General features: G+C 30.9%; 3 protein-coding genes across 6 annotated transcripts in view; 2 read left to right on the top strand and 1 right to left on the bottom strand.

Moving 5' to 3' along the window:
- The window catches only part of LOC131008566 (uncharacterized), a 590,934-nt gene that overhangs the window by 244,533 nt on the left and 326,882 nt on the right, over nt 1–19,519 (bottom strand). The gene's annotated exons all lie outside the window — the stretch shown is intronic.
- LOC131008574 (uncharacterized) lies at nt 2,676–6,953 on the top strand. Of its 2 annotated transcripts, none has more exons than XM_057935502.1 (12): nt 2,676–3,374; nt 3,997–4,267; nt 4,348–4,432; nt 4,516–4,640; nt 4,714–4,798; nt 4,880–5,006; nt 5,096–5,253; nt 5,361–5,766; nt 5,850–5,960; nt 6,043–6,114; nt 6,201–6,434; nt 6,520–6,953. In XM_057935502.1, the coding sequence occupies exons 1-12, from the start codon at nt 3,225–3,227 to the stop codon at nt 6,706–6,708; spliced, it is 2,013 nt and encodes a 670-aa protein (XP_057791485.1). In that variant the 5' UTR covers nt 2,676–3,224; the 3' UTR covers nt 6,709–6,953. The 2 variants fall into 2 exon arrangements, with proteins under 2 accessions (XP_057791485.1, XP_057791484.1); XM_057935501.1 differs by having other exon boundaries at nt 5,072–5,253.
- LOC131008561 (uncharacterized) lies at nt 9,222–18,092 on the top strand. Of its 3 annotated transcripts, none has more exons than XM_057935479.1 (7): nt 9,222–9,352; nt 9,493–9,566; nt 11,600–11,788; nt 12,530–12,968; nt 13,055–13,980; nt 14,061–15,284; nt 16,389–18,092. In XM_057935479.1, the coding sequence occupies exons 2-7, from the start codon at nt 9,503–9,505 to the stop codon at nt 18,044–18,046; spliced, it is 4,500 nt and encodes a 1,499-aa protein (XP_057791462.1). In that variant the 5' UTR covers nt 9,222–9,352; nt 9,493–9,502; the 3' UTR covers nt 18,047–18,092. The 3 variants fall into 3 exon arrangements, with proteins under 3 accessions (XP_057791462.1, XP_057791463.1, XP_057791464.1); XM_057935480.1 differs by having other exon boundaries at nt 9,246–9,357; XM_057935481.1 differs by having other exon boundaries at nt 9,270–9,396.

Below are 19,519 nucleotides of genomic sequence, written 5' to 3'. Positions count from 1 at the left end.
CCCCCGTTTTGCCGCCGTTGCCGAGCCCGAGCCCGACGTGGAGGAGATTGCTTCTATGCCGGCGGCATCCAAACGTAGCAACTATTATCCGACAGAAACGGTGCTAATTTGCCGTTTGTATTGCGAGCACACCCACGACTCTGTGGTGGATGTCGACCAAAAAGGGGCGAAGTTTTGGGGCTCCCTCTGCGCCGAGTACAACGCTAAAAGGCCCGAAGGATCTATTTCACGCGACGTCACGCAAATCAAATCTCACTTTCAACGGGTGTCGAATGATGCGAAGAGGTTTGAGGCCATGCACAAAAAATGCCACGATCAATGGAAATCAGGCATGAGTGATATTCAAATCCTGGAGCAAGCAGAGGCAATGTGGCTAGCCGAGTACCGTGTTCCGTTCTGGTATTCGCATGCATGGAAGATCTTGCGCGAGTCGAAGAAATTTTCAAGTCTCGGCGGGGATGTTCACTCCGATGTCCATTCGGACAAACGATCAAAGGGGTCCGACGGTCTTTCCACAACGACTTCTAGTGACGCCTCTATCTCCACCCGGCCCCAAGGCCAAAAGGCGGCCAAGAGAGACAAGCGGAAAGGCAAGAAAAAGGCCGAAGAGACGTCGGAGGATAACCAAAAAGCTCTCGGGTACATGGCGAATATGGTGAATGCAATGGAAACGTTCTCCCAAGTTCAACGTGACCTCGCCGATAGCATGTTGATGAGCCGGGACACCTCTCAAATGAATCCCGACGAATTGGCGTTTCACATGTGCAAGGTGGCGGAGATAAAAAAACGACACAACATCCCGTAGATTTTTAGGATTTTTTATTTTATGTTTGTTTTAATTTAAGTAATTTAGGATTTTAATTTCTTGTATTTCTTTTATTTCTAACAATGTAGGATTTGAATTTTAATTCAATGAAATTTTAATTTCTTAATTATTGTAAAATGGAAACTAGAATAAAACTAATTCAAAAATAAAATAAAATCTATTGCACCTATAGTGAGTGCAATACCATTGTGGGAGTGGGTGCAATAGAAGTGGGACCCATTCTATTGCACCCACTATGGGTGCAAGCATTGTGGATGCTCTTAATCTCCGTGTTCAATTCAAAAGTGCCAATTCTAGTGGGACGGAGAGAGTATAATATTTTTACCAAAAAAAAATTTAATAAGAAAACCTAATCTAGATTGAGCTAATTATACTTTTCTTTTGAAGCAAGATTGAGCTAATTATACTTTATTATGCTATAATTTCTGCCCCGAGTTTCAACATTTTATTAAATTTTGAGAACTGATACAGGTGTCAATGTCTAGTACCAGAATATTGCATATTTGTTTGATTCTTCTCTCATTTTATTATTTTCTGATCTTTTGTGGATTTCGAGGTAGGTAAATTTTCATATTCAACTTATTGTACCATATGATATAATGATACAAGGAAGATATATATATTTAATTGATGGGAATAAATATCAATTGAGCATCTAGCTCATTTGATATACTTGAGTCCCTTGCTTTGTATTCATAAGGTTATGTTACCCAATCATCCAATCATCTTTAATATTTAATTAATATATCTCTCTTTTACATCACTAATATTCATCACAATCCAACTACTTCTATTTTTGTTGATTTATCAATGATCACCTCAACCACAACATTATATATAATTATTTTATTACTAATCGTAATAAATTTAGTAATATTAAATATAAATTAAAATATTACAAAAAAATTAAAAGGAAAAAACCAACTAATAAAAAATTAAATTACGACAAATTAAAAATATAAAATACAACAATCCAAACTCGAAATACAAAAAAATTATATATATATATATATATATAATAATAATAATAAATATTAAAATTTTATCTTAATATCTAAATTAAAAACATCCCACCAATAAAATAGTGACACGTCATCAAAGCATTATTCAAAAAGTAAAGAGACCGCAGGTCTCATTTCGGTCCACATGAGACCATGGTCGGTCACAAAATTTGATTCAAGAAGAATTTTTTATTTATTATTATACAAAATCCTATGTGTCTGGTCGACCTATAGGCAAAAGGTCACCGTTAATCTATACTAATATAAAAGCAGAGTTTTCTGCAGCAGCCATTTCCCGCCAATCAGCCCAGCCTTTAGCCCAATGGATTTTGCTTGATTATCGTGCACTGGATTAAGAGAGGGTCTGCATTTTGGCTCCAACATCAGCACGATTTTGAATTTGAAATTTGGAGCCCAAATTTCAGCAGCCATTTCCCGCCAATCAGCCCAATGGATTTTGCTTGATTATCGTGCACTGGATTAAGAGAGGGTCTGCATTTTGGCTCCAACATCAGCACGATTTTGAATTTGAAATTTGGAGCCCAAATTTCTTTTCAGCCAACTGTTTTCGAAATTCTATAAATACCACTTCATTATCTTCTAATTCTTCACACTTAACTTCTGGGATTTAACATTTGTAATATTTCTCATCCTTCTTTTTTCCAAAAAAATTATCTGATTTCGCACTTGCAATATTCTTTTGTCTTCTTCGAAAATTTCTATATGTTTCCTTTTGAATCATTTCTCTAATTGCTGCAGAGAGCCTTTCCATGGAAAGAGTTATTCCACTTATAAGTGGCAATGAGATGATTTATCTGATTTCGTACTTTAAAGATTCTCTTGTCTTCTTCAAAAATCTTCAAAAATTTCTATTTGTTTCATTTTTAATCATTTCTCAATATTGCTGCAGAGAGCCTTTCCATGGAAAGAGCTATTCCACTGATAAGTGGCAGTGAGAATGATGAATATTCTTTATGCTGATTTTTCAAACTTCACTGCATTTCGAAAAATTCTTTTTGTTGTCTATTTGAAAACTTTTTGTTTGATTTTCTATAATGAATATTCTGTATGCTCATTTTTCTATCTTTACTACTTTTCAAAAATTTCTTTTTCTTTGTCTACTTGAAAACTTTTTGTTTGCTTTTTCAAAAAGATGTTTGTTTGGAAATGGCTAAGCTATTCTGCAATGACAAAGTTGAATACATGATCATTTGTACAAAAATAAAGTACTTTGCGTTATTGCAGAAAGAATTTTCATAAAGTGATATGTAATCATTTTTTCCATGTTAGAATGTTTATATGCTAAGATATAATTTTTCGTATCACATTTTTAAGGAACCAAAAAAGGATCTAATATTTGTTTAATTTTTTTAAATGATTTTAGAAAAAAGTTGAAGATGGCTCCCCTGTACACCAATATTGATGCACTGGTGACAAATAAAACAACTCAAGCCATAAAAGTGCGCTGTGTGCGAGTGTACAATAGATACGTTGCTGGCTCAAAGTCCGAAATAATTCGAATTGAGTGTGTTGTGCATGATGAACAGGTTTTTGTAGTGTGTGTGTGTAATTGTATTTGGTATCACATAATTTATTACAAAAAAATATTATATTAAAAAAAACTATGAAAGATATATGCATGTTCATTTATAAAAATATTGTTCAAACTGTTATATTTGAGTGTGTTGTGCATGATGAACAGGTTTTTGTAGTGTGTGTGTGTAATTGTATTTGGTATCAGATAATTTATTACAAAATAGTATTATATTAAAAAAAACTATGAAAGATATATGCATGTTCATTTATAAAAATATTGTCCAAACTGTTATATTTGAATGTGTTGTGCATGATGAACATGTTTTTGTAGTGTGTGTGTAATTTTGTTAATTTATTACAAAATAGTATTATATTAAAAAAAATTATGTAAGATATATGCCTGTTCATTTTTATGCAAATACCCACCTGCTTACCAATAAATACTAATATGCTTACCAATACTTCCCTGCAAATACTTCCCTTCATTTAAAAAAAAAAACTTTTTTCGTATGTCTATGAAAATACTTCCCTGCTTACCAATAAAATATGCAGTACAGTGTTGTCCTTTACCTGAATCAGTGCAAATCAGTGCATTCCTGTTGCATAACAATTCACATGTTAATATATTTGTAGGGAACACGGATACAATTGAGTGTGCCAAACAAACTAACCAAAATGTTTGGAAACAAACTTAAAGAAGGTTTGGTTTATCAAATAATGAATTTCATGGTCAAGAGAAATGGTACGAAGTGGAAGGTGACAGATCATGTGCATCGTCTTGAACTCACGCCAAAAACCATGATTTCGGAAGTATTTCCAAAGTGTTTTCCAAACTATAAGTTCTCATTCAAATCATTTGAGGATATTTCTTCAATTCAGACTACTGATTCAGTAGGAATGTTTGGTATGTGTTTTATTTTTTTGGTATTTGTGGGTTTATTGGTACTACAATGTGCAGTTTGGTAACCTTGGATTATTTTGTAGATGTTATTGGAGTGATAGCAGGGAAAGGGTTTGTGAAGAATGACTCCGAGTCAAAAATGGTTGAATTAAAGTTGGAGGATCAAAAGTATATGTTAATCTTTATTTAAGTTTTCACAGTATAATCATTATGTAGGTTTTTTGTTATTATAATATGATTTTATTTAACAGCCACAATCAAATCTACTGCACTCTATGGGAGGACTATGTTGATATGTTCCTCAATCAAGCTGATGCTGCAGACACAAGGGTTCAGATTATTATTATTCAGCTTTGTCGCCCTAACTTTTATCGTGGTATGAATTTTGTTTGATTTTTTCAGGTTGTATGTTGTGGATAATATTAATAGCTAACTTTGATTGTATGTAGGTGAGATGCGAGCATGCACATCTTACAATGCTTCTCAGATTTTTCTAAATTCTGATATTCCCGAAATAGAAGATTTTAGGAAGCAGTAAGTGTTTCATGATTGTGTAGTGTTGATATGCATTTTATAATTGTTGTTTTTCTTTAGTAATGTGTTGTTTATGTGTAGGATCATTGGGAATCAGTCATTTTCAGCCAGGCTTGAATTATCATTTGAAAAAAGTGTTGTTCAAACTGATGATTTCTTCAATGGAAACATAGTTGTTAAAACGCTCGATGATATTTTCACAGTTGAGGTAATGCATTTAATAGCTAAGAAGAGTAAATTTAGGAAAGATTATGTGTTTTAACAAAAGAACAGTTTCTTTGTTATGATTTTTGGCAGGATGGGGAGCATTGGATCTGTGCCAAAATAGACAATGTTGACTGTTATGCACAATGGTGTTATAACGCTTGCAGAAAATGCACAAGAAAAGTGGAAAAGAAAACTGGAAGATTTTATTGTGGTAACTGTGACAAATATGATGGAGTAGTTAATAAGAGGTTAAGTATATTAAATGCCATTAGTATTTAATTTATTCAATATGATTTAATAGGATGTATTGTACAAGTTTATTAAATTTTTCATATGTGATTTATATCTATTATAGGTATCAACTGATTTTGAATGTGGTTGATTGTACCAATAATGCTTCTTTATTGGTGTGGGATAAGGAGGCTGTGGCCTTGGTTGGGAAAAAAGCTGTGCAAATATCAATGAATGACAAAGAGGCAGCTGATGCCAAGATTGTTCCAAAGGAGATTGATGTAGCTTTGAATGAACGAGTTGTTATGTTTAAGATACAGATGAGATCAGAAGCATCTTTTGTGGAGGATAAGCCATACACAGTTACTAAAGTTTGCACTGACCAACTGGTCATTAATCATTTCTGGAAAGAGAACGATGTTTGTGGGCTTTCTGCGACCCTGGAGGATTTGTCTGACAAAGGTTATTTAGAGCAGTGTGAGTCTTTATCTCAAATTTCAGATATAACAATGGCTGGAGACCTTGGAAAGGTATTGTGTACTTGTGTATTTAAATTGTTGTGTTTCTTACAATTGGTTTAGTCACTGAAACCTAATTTCATTTACTTAAATAGGATTATGGAGATGGGAAAAGCACCCCCATGACTGTTTCACTTGCAGAGTCGCATGTTTTATCAAAGATTTCCCAAATTACAGATATATCAGCTGCTGAAGAGCTTGGGAAGGTATTGTATACTTGTGTATATTAATTGTTGTGTTTTTTACAATTGGTTTAGACATTGAAATGTATTTCATTTCCTTAAATAGGATTATGGAGATGGGTTGAGCACCCCCATGAATGTTTCACTTGCTGAGGTTTCAATGTCAGCTTTCGGGAAGGTATTGCATGATTTATGCATATCAGTATTTGTACTTTTTAATTAGTGTTTAGTTACTTTAAAATTATTTATTGTTTACTGAAATAGGATGGTGATGGGATGATCACCCCAAAGGGTGAAACATTAACCCAGAGTGCTGCATCATTGAAGATTATTAAGGAACCTAATTGCCATGAATTAGTGAAGAGGAAGCTGCTAACTAAGGCTGATATTTGTGGGATGTCTGCATCTGCAGAGAATTTGTTTGACAAAGGTTACTTGGAAGATTGTGAGTCCTTATCACATAACACTGATGTTTCAATGGCTACAGTTTTTGGGAAGGTATTGTATGATTTATGAATATTAATATTTGTACTTTAAATTAGTGTTTAGTTACTTTAACATTTTTTATTGTTTACTGAAATAGGATTGTGAAGATGGGATGATCACCCCAAAGAAGGTTACACAGACTGGGAGTGATGCATCATCGAAGATTATTAAGGAACCTAAGTGCCATGAATCTGTGAAGAGGAAGCTGTTGGATGATTTCACAAATGAAGAAAATGATAGGAAGAAGAAGGCGAGAGCTGTGAAAGTGAAGATTGAAAAGAATTGACGAAGCAAATCCTTTTGTTTTTTGAACTGATCTGTCTAAGGTTCTAAGTAGGAATGGTCATCTTAACTGTTATTTCTATTACAAACTCTATGTTGCAGTACTTTTGTTATGTTAGTTTTGGTTTGATTGCAAATATTGATGCTTACTTGAGTAAGCATCATATAATTTGCAGTCAATAGATTTAGATGACCTTATGTATGAATCTAGCAGTTTGTGTTGGTAGTAATTATTTTGTTTAATCTGCATGACCTTATGTATGAATTTGCCAGTTTGTGTTGGTAGTAACTATTTAGTTTTATCTGGTAAATGTGATTTAGTTTTAAATGTTATTTCTATACATTTATAATCATGTTTAACCAGCATCATTAACTAAAGTACATAATTTGCTAAGAATTATAATATTGTATATATGCTATAATTATTTCAGTTTTATGTTACAGGCCTATGAACTTAACTAAATATTAACTTATACTAATTTACTTTACTGGTGTAAGTCAAAGTTAATAATTTGTACTATATCTATTTACTGTGGTTTAATAGATAGAAAGTACAATCCTATATGAGTTACATATTCAATTTACATCAAATTTCTCTTGACCATGAATCTTATTTTCCAAAGTATTAATTACAGCTTTTATATATTTGAAAGTTTGATATTTAATGCACCTATAGATTTATTTTTTAATTATGAGATTTGAATTTTGGATTGTATTCGATTTTTTTTATTATTACAAGTTTCATATTTAATGTACATATTTTTTTAACAGAGACAATATTTTACATGCAGAGATACTATAATTAATGCAGATATTGTATTTTAAATATTTATGTTATCAAACTGATGTTATAATGTATTAACGTTGAGTTGCTGAATTGAAATTTTATTGAGAAAAAGAAAAACGAAAGTAACAAAGAAAATAATGTATTAACGTTGAGTTATTACATAAATAGATAGTAACAGGGAATTAAAAACATCTATTCAGTAATTTCTTAACTCATTTCAAGTTTTTGAAAATAAATATATCATTAAAAATATTTTCAATTCAAGTTATTAAGAAGTCTTATATCTAATATAGGATATCATATAAAAAATATGATCTTTTTTTTTCAAATACAGAAATTATAATCTTATATGAATTACCTCTTCAGTTTATATTAATTTAATGTAAACTGAATTTGTTTTTTTGAAGTGTGAATTTAATTACTATTTCTTGTGTATTTGAAGCTGATATCATATGATTTAATGCAGATGTAGTTTTATTTTTTCGTTAAATGTCATTCAGTGTCTATGTTTAATATTTATGTTATCAAACATAAACAAATGACCACCGGGCAGGTCTACTCCATTAAATTTGAAAAAAAAATCACATAATTGACCACCAGGCAGGGCTACTCCATTAAATTTGAAAAAAATAATCACATAATTGACCACCAGGCAGGCCATCTCCGTGATCACCAGGCAGATCACACTCCATTCAAAGTCTAACATAATTTACAAGTAAGGTGATGTTACCTTATGCATAGTAGCCACAATATTTCATAAGGATTTTGTATGGTGTTTTGATCTTGGAGCCACAACATCAGTATATGACCTGTATTTTTAAGCATATAAATCAGTAAAATAGGAGATAGAGATATTTATGGGTAGATCATAAGTATATGGGCTGTACTTTCAACACAGTAAACTTTTCATAAATTTAAAGATATCTATGGTTTAAGATACTAATGAACTCAAAATTGAGAAATATGAAAGTGAGGATTCAATGAACTCAATACTAATGAAACTTTACATAAAGTTAAAATTTCTGTATTATGAAAGTGAGAATTCAATGAACTCAATATTGAAAAATATAAAAAGGAACCCAAAATTCCCAAAATGTCACATAAGATATATAAATTTAGTTTTATGAATATAATATTAAAATTTATAAAATTCTATTATGTATATATATATGTGAGTATAAGTCTGATCTGGGTTTTAAAAAGCCCGAGGCGCATGAGGCGCAAACATGCCTCGGAGCCTAGGCGCAGGGCTTTAAGCGCAGGCGCGGGCTTTTCGTAGGCGAGGCGCAGTAAAGCCTAAAAAATTCTAATATATTTACCTAAGGTAAGTGACGAACTGACTTCTAGAATTTAGATAATGGGTAATTCACTAATTTGTATATAAATTAATATTTAATAGATTAGTTCATATAGTACTAGAATATCCTAATATTTTAGAATAAATGAGCTGTATACCTCCTGCACACCACACTAATTTGCCTCACTCTTAATTAATAATATTTTATTAGAATAGTGGAATATCCTAATATTTTAGAATAAATGATATACAGCTGTATACCTCCTGCACACCACACTAATTTGCCTCACACTTAATTAATAATATTTTATTAATTAAGCCCACACTCCATGCGCCTCGCTTAGGAAAAAAGTTAGCATGTGTTGTTATTTCCTAGGAACTGTGAGGAGGTATTATCTGTACTGTCTTGACATTTGAATACTTGCAGGTTAATAACCACTGGATATTAGCTAATTAACTTTTATATAAATAAGTTTTGTAATAAAGGCTCATTTTTTCTCATCTGCAGATTCACTTACAGTGCTCATATTAGCAAATCTCAGAAGCTTATATTACTCAAGAACAGTAAAGTTGAAGTTTCTTTACTTTTAACCATTTTTGTTGTGAAAGTGATTATATTATTCTTCACCTTTTTTTTATACGAGTTTTTTTATTGAGGAATTTTGTTTTATAAATTTTTACTAATTTTTTCACATATTTTACAGGTGATTCTAAATGAGAAAGCTAACAAAATCGTTGAAGATTACTGGCGTCAGATCAAATGCAGAAAATTCTACTGGTATTTATTATATTTCTATCTTTGTGAATAATGTATGAAAATGAGTTCTTATCTTGATATTGGTTCTTCATTTTTGCTGTAGATCTTGAGTAGACAGTGAAGTTTTTATCTGCATAATAAACTTCAGTAGATCTTCACGTTTCTGTTTTTTGCTCTCCATTATTTTTTACATTTCTGTAAGAAAATCACATAAGTTTGAGTATTAGTAAGGAATGTCTTAGATAAAGTGAAAAATATACAACAAAGAAATTAAGTACACAGGAGGTAAGATACTTATCTTTTTTTGGCGGATTTTTGTACATGAAAATTGTGCTTAAACTGTTTGGAAGGACATTTAGTTAGTAAGTATCGAATTTCTGGTAATACAATTTATTGATGAATATATTGAGCTATAAATTACTACCTCTTTGGCCTTCTTATAAAGCCATTCCATAGGTAATTGTTCCTTCCTGTAGATCGAACTGGGGGCTCTGAAATTTTTAAATCAGCGTCTTCAAATCTGAAAAGGATTCGTGTTTTGGTGTTAGTTAATTTTGAAACTTTAGTGTAAGTCTAAAGTAAGGGTTAAGAAATCTCGGTATTTGTACCTTTTTGCTCATACTCTTCGGATCTGAAAGGATTCGGCGTTTCTGGTTCTTGGCTTCACCAATTGTGCATGTAGTGTCGGTAGGCGTGGCTGCACTTGCGAGAGACTTTCAGATGTTGTGAGTTTTAGGCTCTGTATTTGTACACACTGAATAAGCGAGATTTCTAAGTTTTCGAAGGGATTTGGATCAAAAAATTGGTAGTTGTGTAGCTGTAATTGAAGTTTGTGGATGGTATTGTGGAATAGTTTTCAGATTTGGATGTGGAGAAGGATGGGATATGCGGGGTATGGAATTAGGGTAAGAATTTAGAGAGAAGACTCTAGAATTCTAGAGTGAAGCGGCGCCTCCTAACCTTTAGAATGAAGGTGGACTTGAAACCCTAGAAATGAAGTTCTCTCTATTTATATTATTGTATCTTTATGGCATAATAAATTTAGTTGTTGTGGTAGTTGGCAGCCATATAAGATAATTATAATTTATAGTTTTTTGTGGTAATAAGAATGATAGGATATTAGATTGTAGTGGGTTCGAGAATAATAAGCCTGATGGGCTTCATATATGAAAAATCATGGCGTTAATTTATTTAATTCATGTCCAAAATTATTATTTTTAGTTTGGGTCATTTGTTTGGATTATCATCTTTTTTCTATTATATTGCTTCTATTTTTTGTTTGTTAAATAAGAAGGCCCGCATTAAGCGAGAGGCCTGCTCTTATATCATTGTTCCACTAAAAAATTTAATATCTCCTCCCCTGATATTATTTAGCTAGGTATTATTTATCTTAGTTTTATTTATCACCATTTATCTCAATTTATATATCAAACACTGTGTTCAAAATTATCATATTAATGTGAGTTGTTGATTCGTATGAAAATACGTGGATTATTGAATATTTTGCATTATTTGTTCAATTCCAATATACGTAACTATCTATTATGAACAACAACTTAATCAAAAATAGCAGAAGTATTATCATTTAAAAAATAATTAGAAACAACATAAGTATTGATACACATATATGAAACTATGTAATTTATATACAACAAAGTTAAACTGATAATTCAAATGTGAGATTAAATTGAGTGTGTATATATATATATATATATATATATATATATATATATATATATATATATATATACACGCATATCAAACTATTATACTATAATTTTTTATACAGTATACTTATATGTATATTGTCCAATCACTATGAAAAACAAGTTTTAGTTAATTAGGGTTTATTATATTATTTTGTGTTTGTGTGTGTCTGTGAAAATGAATAACAGACTTTTTAATTTTAATAAATTTATGTCGAAAATTCTTGATATATTCAACTATTCTATATTATATTTTTATGCCAGATTTGCTAAAATATGTATACTTCAGTGTTAAATTTAAAGCGATTAACTTATAAAATTCTTATTTTGTGTTGTCATTATTTGTAGATGTTGAAAGGTCTATCTCTTCAAATGTTGTGGAGAATGTAGATAGTGTTGTTGATTTTGAAGACAATGGTTCGAAATTTATCATTATTGATAAATTTAAAAAGCAAAAGAGATCTTTTTGTGTATCTTCATCTCCAAGTGATAATTCCATTATTGATCGTCGCAAGAAGAAGAAAGTTGAAAGTCAAGGTGATTAGTTATTGTTTAGTAGTATAAATTTATAATGATGTTATCTATATATACATGTCAATTAATATTTAATTTTATAAGTGTTGTGTTGTTTACAAATGAATATATATATATATATATATATATATATATATATAAAGAACATATGTTTCCTATAATTTGTGAGTTTATATATATTTATCGATTAATTTTTTATATATGTTATGTTTCTATCATGTTTTATATATAGTTTACATTGTTTAGTAGTAATTCTTTAATGCCTCAAAAGTAATTTATATATATATATATATATATATATATATATATATGTGTGTGTGTGTGTGTGTGTGTGTGTGTGTGTGTGTTAAAATTTTAATTTATATTTATATTATGTTAGTTATTTTTGTGTAATACTATTGCAAGTCTTTGAAAGGATTCCAATTTTGCTTACTGTGAACATATTAAGCAAGTGTATTATATTTTTAGGTAATTCTTTATATTAAGGAGTACAACTTATGAAATTCAAATATGTTTACAATAAGTAAGTACATAGTTTTTTTAAAATATATGAATGATAGCATACATTGTATGAATAATTTAGTGAATGCTATTTGAGTAGAAGTTTTTTTACCGATTGGGTACTTATATTTTAGTTGCTTTTTGAAAATAAGTATGATAGTGCTTTGCATTTTCTTTTAACTTATTTTTGTACTTTCGAGTTATTTATATTGACAAATATATTTTGATTTTTTTTTTCTTCAGAATATTGGGATATTGGAGATGTTGTTCATGAATGTGAACATTGTTTTGCATTTTTTTGGTATGAAGAAAGATTGGCGAAGACTGTTAATTCTACAAAACCGAAATATTCATTGTGTTGCATGCATGGAAAAATTGAACTTCCAAAAGCTATGTGTCCGCCAAAAGTATTATATGATCTTATTTTTGGAAATAATGCCAAAAGTAAGCATTATCTCCAAAATATTAGATCTTATAATAATATGTTTGGATTCACATCAATGGGTGGTAAAATTGATCACTCGATAAATCAAGGCAATACCCCTCCGATTTTTCGATTGCATGGGCAAAACTATCATCTCATTGGTAGTTTGATGCCTATGGAAGGTTGTCCTCCAAAGTTTGCGCAGTTGTATATCTATGACACAGATAATGAAGTTCACAATAGAATACTTTCAGTGAGGTAATTTATTTCATTTGTGGTTTTTTTTTTACAATATTTTATACATGTAATTACTTTATATTTATAGTATTTTAATATTGTTTCAGGGATGTTGGAAATTTTAATGAATTACATACTGAAATTGTGCGTGATTTGCAAGCAATGCTTGATGAACAAAATGTGTTGGCGAAGTCATTTAGGATGGCTAAGGATCGATTAAGGGATGCAATCCAGCCAGATGTGAAATTGAGATTGATTAGTGAAAGAGGGAAAGATGCTCGAACTTATAATTTGCCGTCTACGTCCGAAGTAGCTGCACTTATTGTTGGAGACATAGATGATTCAATGGGCAATAGAGATATTGTTATTGAGTTCAAGAGTGGAAAATTGAAACGAATTAATGAGCTTCATCCATCGTATCTTGCATTACAATATCCATTGTTGTTTCCATATGGAGAAGATGGGTATAAATGTGACATTCCATTTGCAAAGGGTGTTGAAGAAAGCAAATTTTCGCGGAAGAAAATAAGTGTGAAGGAATTTTTGGCCTATCGATTGCATGAAAGACGTGGAGAATTTTCTATATTGTTCTATTGTCGACGTTTGTTTCAGCAGTTTATTGTTGATAGTTACACTATGGTGGAAGCTGGTAGATTGAACTTTTTTCGTTATAATCAAAATAAATTGCGATGTGATATGTATAAAGGTTTAGCAGATGCTTTGATACGAGGTGAGAGGGATCCAGCTATGCAGGGAAAACGAGTGATTTTGCCGTCTTCTTTCATTGGTGGTGCACGATATATGATTCAAAATTACCAAGATGCTATGACTATTTGTAGTTGGGCTGGATATCCGGATTTGTTTATCACTTTTACTTGCAATCCAAAGTGGCCAGAGTTAGTTAGATATCTTGATGCTAAAGGTCTAAAGTCAGAGGATCGGCCCGATATAGTTTCCAGAGTTTTCAAAATAAAGTTAGACAATCTAATTCATAGTGTTCGCAATGATCGAGTATTCGGTGTGGTCCGAGCAGGTATTTATATAGATTATTTTCTTTATACATATATTTTCATGAATTCAATATATATTCTAAATTAAACTTTCTTTTCTTAGTTGTTTACACAATTGAATTCCAAAAACGAGGATTGCCACATGCGCATATTTTGCTATTTATGGCAAAAGAGGATAAACATCCTGATGCTGAAGATATAGATAAGATCATTTCAGCGGAAATTCCAGATCCAATAGATGATGCTCAATATTATGAAGCTGTTAAAGAATTCATGGTTCATGGTCCATGTGGTGCCCTCAGAATTTCATCGCCGTGTATGATGAATGGTCGTTGTACGAAGTATTTTCCAAAGAAATATGTTGATGCAACAACTGTTGATGATGACGGATATCCTGTATATAGAAGGCGGAATAATGGGCGCGTTATATTGAAGAATGGTATATCTTTGGACAATAGATATGTTGTGCCTCACAATCGTGGTTTGCTTTTGAAGTATGGTGCTCATATTAATGTAGAATGGTGTAATCAATCACGATCGATCAAGTATTTATTCAAGTATATTAATAAAGGCAATGATCGTGTTACTGCATCATTTTATAATTCAAGCGAAGAAGATGATGAAGGGAGGGGCATAGATGAGGTGAATCAGTATTATGATTGTAGATACATCTCACCATGTGAAGCTGCTTGGAGAGTATTTGGATTTGAAATCCAATACAAAAAACCTTCTGTGGAGAGATTGAGTTACCATTTACCTGGTGAGCATGCGGTTATATTTTCAGAGGCAGATCGGCTTGAAAATATTTTGAATAGGGAAACTATTCATGAAAGTATGTTCTTAGGTTGGTTTGAAGCAAACAAAATGTATGCAGAAGCTAAGGAGTTTACATATCCTGAATTTCCTACAAAATTTGTTTGGAAAATTACGGAAAATCATCGGAGATGGGAACCAAGGAAACAAGGAGTTTCTATAGGTAGATTGTATTATGTTCCACCAGGTTCGGGTGAATCATTTTACTTAAGATGTTTGTTGAATATTGTTCGAGGTGCGACTTCTTATGAGGATATTAGATGTGTAAATGGTGTACAATATTCAACATTTCGTGAGGCTTGCTATGCTTTGGGTTTGTTAGAAGATGATAAAGAATATATTGATGGGATTGTTGAAGCAAGTAATTGGGCTTCTGCTTCATCTTTGAGAAGGTTATTTGTGACGTTGCTTACTTCAAGTTCCATGAGTCGGCCTGAAAATGTGTGGAGCAGTACTTGGAATTTATTAGGCGATGATATCTTATATCAACAGAGATTGGTATTACGATATCCAGGTATGTTTTTATGATGCTTTGTTATTAGTTAAAGCACTCCTTTTGTGATAATAATGAGTAAATTTATATGAATATGTGAATGTATATACATTGAAAATATATGGTATGTTTTTATATTATATATTGAAAAATGACTTATAAAAGTGGAATAATTAAACTATTGATATATAATTTGATAGCATAAATAGAATTCCATATTTTAAAAATATTGAAACATAATTCAATCATTTAAAATTGATCTATAAGTGAACGCATTAATTAAAAATAGGGATATATATGGTGATTGTAAAAAATATATATTATAATATTTTATTATTTAGTAAGCTAAATAATATTTGTTGGTATCAAGTTTAGTATCATATGCAATTCATTTTTCATCAAGTATGTCTGCCTGTAATACTTCTATTTAAATATATGTATATATATTTGTTTGTATATATATATATATATATATATATATATATATATATATATATATATATATATGGGCGCGCTCCAGTGAGATCCCCTATTTTTCGTGAAACACTGAGGATAATGAATAAGACATATAATATTAATGAACAAGACGTATATCTAACGAACAAAATGTATATACTGATGAAAAATAAAATTTAAATAATTGGTAATGAATAAGACATATATACTGATCAACAAGGCAGTATATACTGATGAACAATGCAGTATAAACTGTTGAATAACAAAATTTAAAATTTTTTGGTTCCTCTAGGATTCGAAACCTGTGAAAAAAATTCTCCCTCCAGATACAATATCAGCCATAGGATTGATAAAATAAACGCACCAGATCGTGCTCTAGATCTCATTAAAATTAGGGGGTCTCATTGGCGCGACCCCCTATATATATATATATATATATATATATATATATATATATATATATATATATTATTGGCAAGTGTGTAAAAATGTAGCGTAATTAAAGATATTTTTTGTGCAAATGTAGTGTACCGTCTGTTTAGGATAGGTTTCAAAAGTGTACTTTGATGAAAAATATTAAAATAATATGAATTATAAGTATATCTATTAAATGTAATTCTATATTATTTTGCAACTAATTCCTTTTATTTTGGAAATATTTTTGTGTAGATTTGAAGCTTACAGATATTGAAATTCAAAATTTTACATTGGTTGAAATTGAGAAGTTATTGGGTGAGCTTGGTAAGAGTTTGCGTGATTTTGAAACAATGCCATTTCCATCTTCGGAATTCTTGGATATGAGCAATGATAGGTTGATCTATGATGAGTTAGCATATGATCGTGAACAATTGGCTAAAGATCATCTTGAATATCTTGAGAAATTTACTGATGAGCAGCATGGAGTTTACAATACAATTATGACTTCAGTGGAATCTGAGTTTGGTGGTATATTTTTTGTGTATGGGTATGGAGGAACTGGAAAAACTTTTATATGGAAGTCATTGTCTGCTGCTATTCGTTCAAAGGGGGAAATTGTTTTGAATGTTGCATCAAGTGGAATTGCTTCATTGTTATTGCCAGGTGGAAGAACAGCGCATTCACGTTTCAAGATTCCTATTAGTATTAATGAGGATTCTATGTGTAATATAAAACCAGGAAGTCCGTTGGCAGAGCTAATTTTGATGGCAAAGCTTATTATATGGGATGAAGCTCCTATGGTGCACAAGTATTGTTTTGAAGCATTAGACAGAAGTATTCGTGATATAATGCGAGTTCGTGATGAATCAAGGTTAGATGTGCCATTTGGTGGTAAAACTGTTGTACTTGGTGGTGATTTTCGGCAAATATTACCTGTTATCCCTAAAGGTAATAGGCATGATATAGTTAATGCAACGATCAATTCATCTTACCTTTGGAACAGTTGCAAAGTGTTGAGGTTGACAAAGAATATGCGTTTACGACAAGTGTCTGAGAATATGGCCACTGAATTGGAAGAATTTTCGAGTTGGATAGCTGATGTTGGAGATGGATTAATTGGGAGTTGTGGTGATGGTGTTTCTGTGATTAGATTACCTGACGATATTGTGCTTAAGAGTAATGATGATCCGTTAAGAACTATCGTATCTAGCACATATCCGTTGTTCCATAGTGATAACTCTGATTTGTCTTACTTGGATAATAGGGCAATACTTGCTCCTACTTTAGATGTAGTTCATTCCATTAATGAATACATGATTAATTTCAGGGGTGGAGATGGTAAAATGTACTTTAGCTCAAACAGTTCTTGCAGATCTGATTCAGGTAGCAGCTTGATCAACGATATTCACACTCCTGAGTTTTTGAATAGTTTGAAGTGTTCTGGTTTACCAAATCATGAATTGTTCTTGAAAGTTGGGACTCCAGTAATGTTGTTGAGAAATATTGATCATCATAATGGGTTGTGTAATGGCACTCGACTTGTGATTACAAGGTTGGGTTCTCATATGTTGGAGGGAAAATTACTAAGTGGTCACAATGTTGGCCAATTAGTTTTGATCCCTAGGCTCAATATGATACCTTCTGATATAAGATTGCCTTTCAAATTTCAAAGACGACAATTTCCATTGGTTGTTTCATATGCAATGACCATTAATAAAAGTCAAGGACAATCATTGGCACATGTGGGCTTGTATTTGAAGAAACCTGTGTTCAGCCATGGTCAACTTTATGTTGCTATCTCAAGGGTCACCAGTCGACAAGGTTTGAAAATATTGGTATGTGGTGATAGTGATGAAGAATGTAATAGTACTGATAATGTAGTTTATAAAGAAGTTTTTCGAAATTTGTAATTTATATTTGACTACTTTGTTTAATGGAAGAGACCACGACTAGATTATGTTGTTTGTTGTAGTTTTTAAGATAATTTTATCATAATTATGCACCTAAATAAAAAAGTTCAATGGTATTATATATTTTGAAATAATTTTTATTCCAACTTAAGTATAGGTTACATTAATCTGCATCTCCTTATTTCATTGTCAAATTAGTATATTTATTAGCTTCATTATCGAAAGTATAATGGGCTGTTATTAGTTACTACATCATTAAATGTACCAAAAATTCATTAATCTTATTAATTGTTAGTATATGAAATTAGTATATCCCTTTGTATTGCGCATATGGCATCTCTTTATGAGGTGCATATTTATGTATTATTATTGTAAACATAATTTAAAAATATTTAAAAACATTATGGTATTGAATGTTTTTACTTAGCCATATTGTGGAAAGTTATAGTAATGATGTTTTGTAAAAAAGTGACAAAAACCATGGAGAATAGTACGTCTAATTGCAAAATGGTAATACAAATACAAGATTAATTTATATTTTGCCATAATAAAAATAGATGATAAACACGTGTACTTGCAAATTTAATATATGTACAACATAAAGATTTGTTAATTGCAAATTAACAAATTTTTAATTACTTTATTTAGTATAATGTAGAATTATTGATGTTATAAGTCTGTGCGTGTTTTATTTTTTCTATATTTTAAATTTTGTTTTAAGAAAAAATTTATTATTTTATTTTTTTGACTTAGGGGAGTTGGAGAGGGAGAGCAATGAGATTTGAACCCGAGACCTCACAGTTCACAACCAGGAGGTCGCACCGCTTGGAGTCCCCTTGGGGACTTAAGAAAAAATGTTGTTGATCTTAAGGAAACATGTTATTTTATTCTATATTTTAATATTGAAATTGGACTTAATTTTTACTATTTTAATTCGTAAAAATTAATAATTTTAAGAAATATATGAAAATAACAAATTGTCTCTTATTTATTTTTTAAAGAGATATAGTCACTATCACTAATTTAATATTCTATGTATATCATTATATTTGTGTCGTGCTGTCGTCTTTTAATATGAATTGTATGATATGAAAGTCTTTTATTATTTTAATTCCTATTTTTTGTATTATGTAATATAAATTATTAATTTTCTTTAATTTCTTTCTATTATGTTTTGTATATATCACTTAATATATATTTTTACAATTCTATAGTACTACTACTATACTTCGCAAATACGTATGAATATTCGTACCGTGCGAAGCACGGGTATAACACTAGTTCTAGTCTAAGGCACAAGTTTGAATTCCATATGTTGTAGCTCTTTATATTTTTTCCTTCTTCAATTCGATTCGATTCACTTGAATCGATTTTTATTTCTTAATTTTTAGGTCCTTCTGGACCTCATTTTAAAAATATTACTAGCATTTGCACCCCGTGCAATGTACGAGAAATAATTTTATATTTTTATAA

This window comes from Salvia miltiorrhiza, chromosome 2, assembly GCF_028751815.1.
Source record: "Salvia miltiorrhiza cultivar Shanhuang (shh) chromosome 2, IMPLAD_Smil_shh, whole genome shotgun sequence".
In the NCBI taxonomy this organism is placed as follows: domain Eukaryota; kingdom Viridiplantae; phylum Streptophyta; class Magnoliopsida; order Lamiales; family Lamiaceae; genus Salvia; species Salvia miltiorrhiza.
Note: the sequence above shows the minus strand (reverse complement) of the source record. Positions and strands in the feature narration are given on the sequence as shown.

Excerpts from the sequence above, each read along its gene's own strand:
- LOC131008574 (XM_057935501.1), top strand. The coding sequence starts at position 3,225 with ATGGCTCCCCTGTACACCAATATTGATGCACTGGTGACAAATAAAACA. Across the intron at positions 4,433-4,515 it reads TTAAAGTTGGAGGATCAAAA|CCACAATCAAATCTACTGCA; the intron begins GTATATGTTAAT and ends TTTATTTAACAG. Across the intron at positions 4,799-4,879 it reads ATAGAAGATTTTAGGAAGCA|GATCATTGGGAATCAGTCAT; the intron begins GTAAGTGTTTCA and ends GTTTATGTGTAG.
- LOC131008561 (XM_057935479.1), top strand. The coding sequence starts at position 9,503 with ATGAGAAAGCTAACAAAATCGTTGAAGATTACTGGCGTCAGATCAAAT. Across the intron at positions 12,969-13,054 it reads AATAGAATACTTTCAGTGAG|GGATGTTGGAAATTTTAATG; the intron begins GTAATTTATTTC and ends ATATTGTTTCAG. Across the intron at positions 13,981-14,060 it reads ATTCGGTGTGGTCCGAGCAG|TTGTTTACACAATTGAATTC; the intron begins GTATTTATATAG and ends TTCTTTTCTTAG.